Raw genomic sequence first — 11,563 nt, forward strand, 5'->3', positions numbered from 1 at the left:
ATATAATATTTATTAGATACATACATGACTTAATTATTGAAAATCTTAAATTGACAACACAGTTATAATCAATACATATCAATATGTATAATAGGGCGTATAAAAAAAAAGTTGTGAAAAAAGATTTTTTGAGGTTACCCTACCGAAAAGAATCTTTGAGTATATACTAAAAATTCTTTAGGTCAAAGAAGCTCAGAAAAATTCTCCGCAGGCACTCAGGTAGATATTTTTATAGGTCCAGGAAGCTTGTTTAAATGGTCTCAAGGCTTTAAAATATCGTTTCCGAAATTGAAATAAGAATACGATCATAAATACAAGCAGAAAGGCTATCTCAATAGAGTAGACGACACTCAAGGGTCCTTTGTTAATCTTTCGGATTAAAATTTGGAAGTAGATTTTTTTTTAATTTCATAGTTAACAGCCTAAAATATAAGAATTCGGAATCTACGGGTTACGATGACTTCAGATTCTAGAAAATTGTATATCAGTATATAATTTATCATTATAAATAAGCATAATGAGAAAATTCATCAATTAAAAAAAAGTGTTAATAATTTGAAGAGAAATTTAAAAAGGGAGAACGGATTAGCCACGACCAACTACTGTAAATAACTCTGCCCACCCGGTACGTGACGAATACAAAAGGAATATTATATTACCGTCGCACCACTCTTGAAAGGACCACGAAAAGGATCTTGAAAAGGACCCAAATCTCTCAAAATATCTCCGAGACTATTTTGCTTCAAATCGACTTTGTTTATAGACTCAAATGGGCCAGGCTATTTCGCTAAAGAAAACTGAGAGATTTCTTTCGGTACACGCAGAAAAAAGAAATGTAGAATTTACTAATCGAGAAATGTAAGGTGTTTTAAGTAACATCAACAGTGAAAACAGTGTTTAATAGGGAGAAGCAAATGCCAGAATCACTTAGCGTTTCGTGATTGTAACAATAAAATTAAAGAGAACTTAACTCTCATTCGTTAGTTATATAAATCATTACTCTATAGTATTTTCCACATTTAAGATACGTGAAATTCACTAAACTCAGATTACAAAGTGATGCAGTTGACATTACCGAAGGATCAGTAAATTTTACCGAACCGACTGTTCAAAGTTTGTCGCGTGTCGTGCATGTTTTTGCATCATTTTCTGTGAACTGCTTATCAGAATTGAATTTTTCAAAGTTCACGTTACCGCATGATTTACGCGTGTGCCGATCGGATATATCTAAAACATCCAAAACCCCCGACGAAGCAAATATAAACAGTTTTTCAAGGATCTCGTAGAAGCTGCCGAATGTTTATTTCATCGGTCTCGTATTTGTCGAAATATTACATCGTTCCAACTTTCGGTTAAAATGGATGATTTAGTGTCGAGATTCTTAGATGACTGGGGTCTTGGATGTCTACGAGAAAACTTTGAAAGTAACTGGATATTATTTTCTTTTCTTGAACAAAGATGTCCTTATTTTTCTATGTTATCAACTACAAAGAGGCTTTATTTTAATGTATTTAAGTCTTCAATTTTTAATTCAAAACTATTTTTTGTTATTGAAAACTCATCTTTTTCATCGAAATGAAACTTCTTGATCAAAAGTCCACCTTTTTGGTTAAAAAGTTAATTAGTCTAGCTAAGAGTTAATCATTTCAGCTGATAATTCATGTTTATGGAAAACATTCTGTTAGTTTAGTTGAAGATGCATAATTTTTGTTAAAAATGCACCACTTTCTTTAAAAGTGTAAATTTTTTTTTTAAGTTAGTTTTTTTTTATATGTATGTATTTTCTTAATGATTTATATTTTTTGGTCGAAAATTAATATTCTTGGTTAAAATATCACCTTTTTACTTGAAAATTAAATACTTTGTCTGCAAATGTTTCTCTTTCTTGACTAAAAAATCGTTCTTAGTTGAAACTCAAATCTCTTTTATTCGAAATATCAACTACTACATTTTTCGTTCAAAATTTATCTACTTTGTAACGAAAATTTAATGACTTGGTTTGAAGTTAAACTCGTTTTTGAAAAATTATTTTTTTTTTGTTTGAAGATTCATAATATTGATTGAAAATCCATCTCTTTCGTCGAAAAATGAGCTTTATTAAAAAATTTTTTTTTCTTTGACTGTAAATTGATTTTTTTAACTAAAATTTGAATTTTTTCATTATTTAAAAAAAAATTCATCTCTTTGGCTGAAGATTAATGTCCCAACTAAAAATGTAATTAGTCAATTTTTAATCTAAAAATTATATTTGTGGTTGAAAAATTATATATTTCTTAAAACTGAACCCGCTTGGTTAAAATTTCACCCTTTTAGTTAAACATTTAATTATTCTATAGCTAAAAAATGATAATTTTAATTAAAATTCAAACTTCTTCTTAAATTTTCATGTGAGATTTGGTTTTCAGGTGTTTTATATTAATTGACATCGTTTACGATTGAAATAATATACCAATTTTTCTGAACATTTACAATTTTTGATAAAGATGGAAGTTAGAATTTTTTTCTTCAAAAAAAAAGCAGGAGCAAAGTTGTTTTCGGGACAGTTGTATTTATAGTTTTTAGAAATTTTAGAACGCTTGACCTATATTTTAAAACTTATTTTTTATGCGAATTTTTGAGGATGTAAAATGTTCACGTTTAAGACTTAAAAATTTTAATTGATCCGTGAGGGCAACCGAGCTGGGCCCCCTGCGATAACCTCTATAGAACATCTATATGGCCAGAGTTCGAATTTCAAAAAAGTGATATCCAATTTTTATTATGAATTGATTGTTTTCAAGTCTGAATTCATAAAACCTCAAAATTTGTGGTGTTATAAAAATATTCACGTTCAGGACTTAGAAATTTTAATAATTGTTCCGTGAGGACAACAGAGCTTGTCTCCCTACGGGGGCTCTCGTAGCTTTTCCACGCGTAGATCACCCATGAGAGCCCCTGCAGGGGGCCATCATCCTAAGATAACTAAACGGGGCTTTTTCCACAAGGGATGCCTTCATATTTAAATTAATTAATTTCCGGAATTATTAATGGATGGAAGTTGACTTAATACTGTTCATCTACAATATTTAACAATTTTATTTTAAACGTTTCGAATTAAGAAGGATTCCGCCCTTTTGAAATACAGCAAGAAGCAAAATTTGCAATTTTTTAAACGTTCAGTAGTGCAAGCACACGAAAAACTAAATCAAATGAACTATATTTTATGTTAGTTTTCTTTTTCTCTACATGCTCTTTTATCAATTATTTAAAATATTTATTTTATTTTTTTATGAAATGGAAATTTTGTTACAACTGAAAAAAATAATATTTTTAAATGTTTATATAAGACTATTTCTAAAAAAAGTAATCAACATCATTTACAATTAATAATAAAATCTAGTCTATACTGTTACCAAAAATAAATCCAAAAACATTTGTTTGTAATTTTTGTTTTTGAGACTTTATATACTCAACTCTATACTATAAATTATGACCTATTTCCTCTCTCCATTTAATTAATGTATTGGTACAAATAAATTTAAATTTTCCAAAAAAACGGTGCTTAAGAGACCACTATTTTTTGCCTTATTGATACAGTTTTAAATATGTTTGTATGTTTGATTCAAACTTTCAAGTCTTGTAAAGTGAATCAGTCAAATTCCTCATAATAAAGTAAATCTTTACGATTTGAATAATCTGTCTAGGGAACAAAATAGATACAGAAACATTCCCTTCATTGACGGATGACCAGATAAAAAAATTGATACCATTAGTTGGTGATCGTAGTAAATTCTAGAATAAATATAAGCTAAACATTTTGCAAGTTGCGGAACCAGAGAAAATCATTAACCAGAATAGTGAGGTCACAAATCCTAATACTATCTCAAAAGAACCTGCTCCTACTACGACCTGTTTACCAAAAAATTTCAGTGATCCTTCTTTAGTAGCTCATTTCGAAGCGCCTAAATTAAGTTCAACAGATTCTCAAAAAAATCTACAGTTATCTACAGTAAGGTCCTTATTGGACTGAAAATCAACTCTGGCATCGACACCGCACGGAAAGGTCTTATTGACTGAGCCAAGGGGGATAAAGCTGGTGGACCGGAAACAGTTGACCGATTTTGCACTGGCACCTCCGAGGTGTCCGATGAGGAACGTTGTGATGTTTCTAAGCGCAAGGCAAACTCATCGCGCGCGAGGGCGACAGCTCGAGCAGCCTCTTCTTCACGACGACGGGCGCGTTGTCGAGACCCCTGGCCTACACGTTTACGTTTGACAGTGGTTGACGCGGTGTTAATTCCGGGATTATGAGAATCGATTGAATTGGCTGAAATATTTGTTTCACGGGCACGACGTGTATGTAGGTGTCTAAACTTCAACGTTCGGGAAAAACAGCGGAAACCGATCGGGTATCCGGACCCGTGACAAAATGTCCGCGATACGCGTTCAGACTAAGCCGTTCCGGTTGTCCCTGAGTTACGTTGTTAGCATTTGCGGAATACATCTACAAAAACAAATGAAAATCCGCAAATAAGATTCATTGAAAAAAAGCGCCAATCGGTGGGGCGATTTGAAGGGAGCAAATACAAAGTTCGGGGGGGGGGGAGGTTAGAATATTACCCGAAGGTGGTGCTCACATGAACGCGTAAATTTCCGATTTCCTGAATTATCAACAATAAAAGAGAATGTTTCATTGCTCACCCATGAAGAATTGGAAAGGGGAGGGTTAGGAAACACAAACGCGCTATTTTTATCCGGCAAATATAATAATTGGTCAATAACGATTGGCAAAGAGAATATATCACTGCACACACACAAAAATCAATAAAGCACAAGTCCTGGTTATCCTGTCCTCCAAAAGAGTTCAGTTTACCAGTTCAAAGAAAACATAATAAATCAAATGTTGGCACGAATAGGATAAGCAAATACGGGAAAGTAAGTAAAAATAGGCACAAAATATATTATAAAAAAAGGTATAAAATACGCGAGGTCAATCCCTGCTATCCCGCTCTGGTAGCGCGGTTTAACTGGTTCAAGATAGTGCAGCTAGATGACAGATTAATTGGATTCAGCGAAGGAGTTAGAATAGAAAACATACGAGGAATAGGAAGGAGGGGAGGTAAGAAAGAAATAAGATCGGAAAAAGAAAAGGAGACAAAAGAAACAGAAAATGCTTTCGATACGGTAACGAAACTCGGCCTGATTCTGCAAGAAGTGTGTAGATATTCAGGTAACTATAATCTCTCGACGACTATAATGCTCAGTGAATTTTCCGCGCCGTGGAAGTCTTTATAGAGCTGAAATTCCTCTATGATATTGAAGTCCTGGAAAGGGATCCGGGTCGTGGAAATAAGAAGATTCTTATTTTGAAGAACACGTTATTTTTATTTTATTCCAATGCACTATATGATCGCACAGACAAAATATTAACCGGATGGTTAATATTTCAACTGACTCTCGTCGGCCGCACGCAGCCGGACCAGAGCGCAGGACGCTCTCCGCTTCGAGGGAGGGTGGACCCAGGCCGCTGATTGGCCAGTGGTGAGAAGGAGAGAGAAAATAACGTATAGTGGAAAAGGCTCCCACCGTCTCTCCGAACTCTGAACGTCTAAACATAACTAAAATGTTAAAATTTGGAAAAATAAAATTTGAATTAAATTCTACGTTACATAAAACGGTAGAAATAAAAGTATCAATTGGAATATTATAAAAACTATTACTATTGAAAACGGCTAAAGGAAAGACAAGAAACGCAAAATATGCGTGTAAACAAAAAAATATGTATCTAAAATCCGCGGATTGTAACAAAACCTCTTTTATCCGTTCGCTCTTGAATTTGAATCTCTTCATCAGAATTAAGATATTAAAGTTCATTCCATCTTTTGTTTTTATTATTCACCAGTCTGTTGTTAAATTAATCAAAGTTGTTTATTTATCTATTTTTTTTCTAACTTCAAAATACCTATGTAACTTGATCAGAGTTTAAAAGGTAAAATGAGAAATGGGAAAAATTCGATAGATTAAGGAAGACCGAAATAGAAACATTTGCTAGGGTTCTCAAAGAAAGAAAGAGAGGGCAGATAATATGGAAAGAGATAAACTAAAACTTAGATTGTCATTCAAGTCACGAACTGAGAGGGCAGGTAGATGTAGGCGAGCCGAATTTTTGCCTTCCAAACAGATGTTTTACATATTTTAAAGAGAAAGTTCCTAAAGTGGCTGGAAAATAACAATAGGAACAAGCGAAATCGTTATGAAGTACCGAAGAATGTTGAGTTTAACCCGTAGATCTATACTTGAAAATTTCCCATGAATGTTTCAAGCGGTGCTCAAAGGGAAAGAACTCAAGATTCGTTTGGTGCTCCTTCTCGTTGAGCCGTGGCTTATAAAAGTATTTTGAAATTTTTCAAAGTATAAAATGAAAATCTTACTGACACATATATGCTATTGTCTAATTAGATAATTTTACGGTAAAAGGAACATGGGATTTTATTTGATTTTTTTGTTTATATTTTAGTTTATAGAACCTTCAAATTTGTCAGAAGGTAGCTACATATTAAACCCGGCTATTTATTTTGCAGAATTTATAGTAAAAGTTTTCAAAAGTGGACCTTAGAGGTTGCACAATTAATTCCGGGAGAAAAGGAAGAAATTTTTTATACAAGGAGTGTAAATAGCTCAGGCAACACATGTGGCAAAGAAATTTTTTATGAAAGATACATTAACCTGTAAGAACCAAAAAACGCTGTTTTTTAATGCAACTCTCGAAGTATTAATTTATGTATGAAAATAACTTTTGTGAAAAAATATTCAAGGCTCCAAGTGGTTTTTTGTAAATAAAATGCTTATGTTATGTTAACCGATTTAAAAAAATAAAATGAAATTTTTTTTTATTAATTTGTACAAAAATTTTAGTGAGGTATTTGAGTGAAAAGAGTAGATTTCATTCCTGTTAAAGTAAAAGGATGCATTAGCAGCGCATATTTAAATAAATTAAGTATTTTATTTTCAAAAACTGGCTTAAGGGACCCATACAAACTTTTTTATCTTCAAATAATTAAAAGTCCTTTTACACAAAAAGGATAAAAAAAGCCTTTTTTGGATCAACGTAATGTGTGTAGATATATTAAAAATGTAATGGAAAATTAATCAATTTGTTGACAATATGTTTTTAAATTTCTTGTCACGTATAAAGCTCTAAAGCGTCCATTTGGACACGCTTTGGTAAAAAATTGATTCTAATATTAATAACTGTACGTACATTCTTGAATTTTAGTGTCCGGAAAATCACAAGTGATAATGCATTTGTTTACAGATTGAAATTGATTTCAACTCTACGTTTGGGGAGAATCTAAGTTTATTTACAAAGTGGCCAACTTTGTCTAAAAAATTAATAGCTATTGCTCAGGCTCGTAAAGAGGTTAATATTAAACAGCTATTAAAAGAAAATGAGCTTGGCATTAAAGAAGGTAAATTTTACGCTCTTAATACCAATCTTGAATATTTGTAATCCTGCTTCTTGTTTTTAATTGGAGGTATTTGATGCACTAGCCTTATTGCGATTGCCTTTCCTGCTCAAAATCAGTAATGTCAAATCAAAGAAGTCTGGAGATTACTGGAGACCTCCTACACAAAAGGTTCAAAGGGGTTCCTTAATTCACGTTCAGGTATATATTAAACATTTGAATGCGGCTTATCCTGAGGAAAGTCTGCATATCTGGACTTTTTTTCAGAAGTTTATATATGAAATGAAACATGCGTCTACGAAGAATTATACCAGTGTGAACAAATTAATGTGCCAACTAGAAAAGTAAATTCATATCAGAAGAATACTTCAAAGGCATTTTATTAAAGTTCGAATTGAAAAAATCATTTGTTAAGCTACTGATTCTAGTCTCTGTTGTTTTTAAAATAAATTAAAAGGCTTTTCTTTAAATGCGATTATGTAACGGATTCTATAAATCACTATTTATGACATTTAAAACATTTTAACAATTTAAAAAACAATCATGTTTATAAATGCAGAGGCGTAACTTACGAACGTGTTTACAATAACCTGAATTCTTTTAGAAAGCATTTTAATTTATTTCATAATGTTGATCAAAGAACAGCTCAAAATACTGCTGCTAGGGAAAAGTGTGTTCAAGAAGAAGTCTATGTGCAAAGAAATGTGGATAGTTCCACATCTGGTATAAATACAGAGACAGGTGAAGCTCCAAATACAACATCCCCACTTCATGAGAATGAATCAGATAACAAGATTGAGGAAATTTATTTATTTTCAGAAGCTAGATCGAAAATTCATAGAAAATGCTTATCAGTCATTTCTTAAACAAAAATTACATTCCGATTTGAATTTAACTCAGCAGGGAATTAATTCTGATAATATGTGCACTCAGATTCACAAAATAGTAGATAACATCCAAAATCCTTTTAGGCCCTTAGATTCTGAATAAAAGAGGTCAGCTTGTTTTGAAAAAACTGGTTCTTACATTGCACCTACTAAGCACATTTTAGGGCCTGAAAGTGTGGAAAAATATGTTGACAGGTAGTATCTGAGCCTGCCGATGCTGAAGCACAATTCATTCCTTTAAGAAACACTTTAAAAGCGATTCTGGAAATTCCTTATCTTCTTCAAGAAATAAAGATGTATATAAAAGAAATATTAAGTGACAATTCGTCGATTGCTAATATCATCCAAGGAAAATTATGGAAAGATATAGTTAAAGGCTTTGATCGTAAATTTTGTTTGCCTGTTTATATCCATTTTGACGATTTTAAGTCAGGTAATGCATTAGGGCCACATGCAGGTGATAAAAAATTTGGAGCAGTTTATGCTAGTATCGCATGCTTACCCCCAAAATACGCGTCAAATTTAATATATACGTTTTTAATATTACTGTTCAGATCTGATTACAGGTATCTCTATGGCAATCGTACCGTTTCTGATATCATCATTAGAGAATTCAATTACTTCCGCGAACATGGTATTCTAGTTAATGGTGAAAGAATTTATTTTTAACTGATTTTAATTTTGGGTGACAATTTCGAGTTGCACAGTATACTGGGACTTACTGAATGCTTTAGAGCTAATTTTCCATGCAGAATATGCAAAACCTCAAAAGAAATTATAAGAAAATGTGCGTAGAAGATCCGCGCCTTTTTAGAACAAAAGGTAACTATGAAAGTGATGTTATAGAAAACAATCTTTCTAAAACCGGGGTAAAAGATCGTTGCATTTGGAACGATGTTTCCGGTTTTCATATTACTAAGAATGTTGCAGTTGATGAGATGCATGATTCTCGAGAAGGCGTACAAACCTACGTTATGGCGAAAGAAAGAAATTACTTAATATTCGATTTAAAAGCTTTCTCTTTAGAAGCGACAAATTTTCGGATTCAGATGTTCCACTATGGTCGATTAGAGAAATCAAACAAACCGCCTCTTGTCTCTTTACAGAAAGCATCAAATGTCAGTCTCCTAAGATGCGTCACATTGATTCTGATTTATTGAAGCAGCTAATTATGGAACATCATACTATGTACCTAGATATTTTTAAAGATGATTTAAAACCTAAATTTTATTTTTTATCACAATATCCAGAGCTGATTTCTTGGCTGGGACCTGTGGCTAACTGCTCATCAATGCGGTATGAGTCAAAGCATGAGGAATCAAAGAATACATCTAATATTTCTTGCAGCAAAGTAAATCTTCCTTACACTACAGCCGTATAACACTAATTAAAAGTCAGTTATTTCGCGCAAAATAATGTTGTAGGCCAACATCTTTTTATTGGTCCTGTCATTTCTAATTACCGGTTCTATTCTTTGCACTATAAATTATACTTTCCAAATTACAAATGTCCACAAGACATAACTTGTGTAAAATAGGCAAATATATGCGGAACATTATTTTTAATAATGCCTTTGGAGTGTAAAAAATTCGATGAGCATTTTTATGCTTACGAAATAAACGTGTTGGTAGGTAAAGACAAAGAATTAGTGGTCACTTATAATGATCTGCTGTATAAATTTTCATGTCTTTTAGTACAAAAATTATCAAAGACTTATGTAGCTTTTTTTTTTTAAAAAAAGCGTCATTTCAAGTTCACATTTAGTTTTAAATTTTTTCTAATCTGAGAATAGAAAAAGGTTTATAATTCTACGAATTTCTTTGAACAAATTACTTTTGATTCCTGCAAGAAAGGGAACTTCTTTTCGAAGTTAAATTTTCGGTTTGAAATATACTACAATATGTAATACTTAAGAGCGTCAAATTATGTGTGTACGGGTTTTTTATCACCAAGCTTCAGAACTTCTTATAAATCGTCTTTGTAAATAATTCTGGATATGAACATCATGTTGCATGCAATTTTCAGAAATTTTATATGTTTAGGAAAATTGCAAAGTTTACTCTTTTTAAAAGCTAATTTTCATTTCCAAAATTATAAAGTAAGGAATTGTATTAACCAGATCTTCAGTTAAAGAAAAATCGCATTTGGGTAAGAAGTCATTGTCATCCTGACGACGTCGTGAAGACACCCCTGAGACGTCCATGTCAGTTCAATTCATGTTCCAAAGACGTATTATGTCTTAAACACGTATTTTGGATGTGAGACGTCTTTAAAAAATAAACCGGACTGACACAGATGTCCTAAAGATGTTTTTAGGACGTACTCAGGATGACAATATCTTTTGCCCACTGGGATATTACTTGAACTAAATGTTCAGAAAAATAACTTACCGTCTACAGTGTGATAAGCAAATTAGTTATTCTATAAAACACTTTGATATGTAAAAACTGTACAGTTAAAATAATTCGTTCAAAATGTATTTATGCTGTTTATGATATATTAAATACATATGTAATTATAAAAAACAACTTTAACTACATTTAATGTAATACCTATCATGTGAGAGTTGTTATAAATATTAAACTATATATATATATGATTTCTAAAAACAAAAACTGAAAATTCAAATATAACAGAAATTTGATATAGAATATACATATTATACATATTGCCGTCCCAAATCTAATAGCCATATCTTTATTATAGACATAAGTGACCTGCGACTGAAAATTTAAGAATAAAAATCTCATTCCAACGAAAGGAATTTATGATTTTTGTACAAAATTTTTAACGTAACAGGAGACTTCTTTGAAACACAGATACGGCGATTGAATTTGAGATGGCAACATTATTATCAAAAGAATTTCATTACACTTGAATTCTCAGTAAAGTTTACTGCTTATCATGCTACTTTTATTTTTTATATTCGGTTAATTTTTACAGATTTGTAAGTAGTTTTTACATACGAAAAATGTGTAAGATGCCGCTAAAGTAAGTCAAATTTACCGTTCACCATGCAATTCTTATTTAGAAAAAGCAGTTAAAGTTACTGACCTATCAGTTATTCTGACATTCGGAAAATGCGAAACGCACTACTAGGATCTGAAAGGTATACCGTTTAAATAAGTTAAAGGGGGAGGGTCGGTAAGGCCGGTTTTTGGCCTAATTTATTTTTGGTCCAAAAAATCTGAAAAAATCATGGTAGTATCTTATAAGTATCCCGAGTCGATT

At 32.1% G+C, this 11,563-nt stretch overlaps 2 protein-coding genes across 4 annotated transcripts in view; one reads left to right on the forward strand and one right to left on the reverse strand.

Annotated features, from left to right (window-relative positions):
* The window catches only part of LOC117168896, a 34,618-nt gene extending 24,556 nt beyond the window's left edge, over nt 1-10,062 (forward strand). For all 3 annotated transcript variants that reach the window (XM_033354822.1, XM_033354823.1, XM_033354824.1), the window contains 2 exons: nt 7,295-7,448; nt 7,531-10,062. In XM_033354822.1, the coding sequence (XP_033210713.1) occupies nt 7,295-7,299 (5 nt within the window). In that variant the 3' untranslated portion in view covers nt 7,300-7,448; nt 7,531-10,062. The remainder of the gene's footprint in view (nt 1-7,294; nt 7,449-7,530) is intronic.
* Nucleotides 1-11,563, reverse strand: part of LOC117168895 (CD151 antigen-like) — a 1,043,984-nt gene that overhangs the window by 621,243 nt on the left and 411,178 nt on the right. The gene's annotated exons all lie outside the window — the stretch shown is intronic.

This window comes from Belonocnema kinseyi, chromosome 3, assembly GCF_010883055.1.
Source record: "Belonocnema kinseyi isolate 2016_QV_RU_SX_M_011 chromosome 3, B_treatae_v1, whole genome shotgun sequence".
In the NCBI taxonomy this organism is placed as follows: Eukaryota; Metazoa; Arthropoda; class Insecta; order Hymenoptera; family Cynipidae; genus Belonocnema; species Belonocnema kinseyi.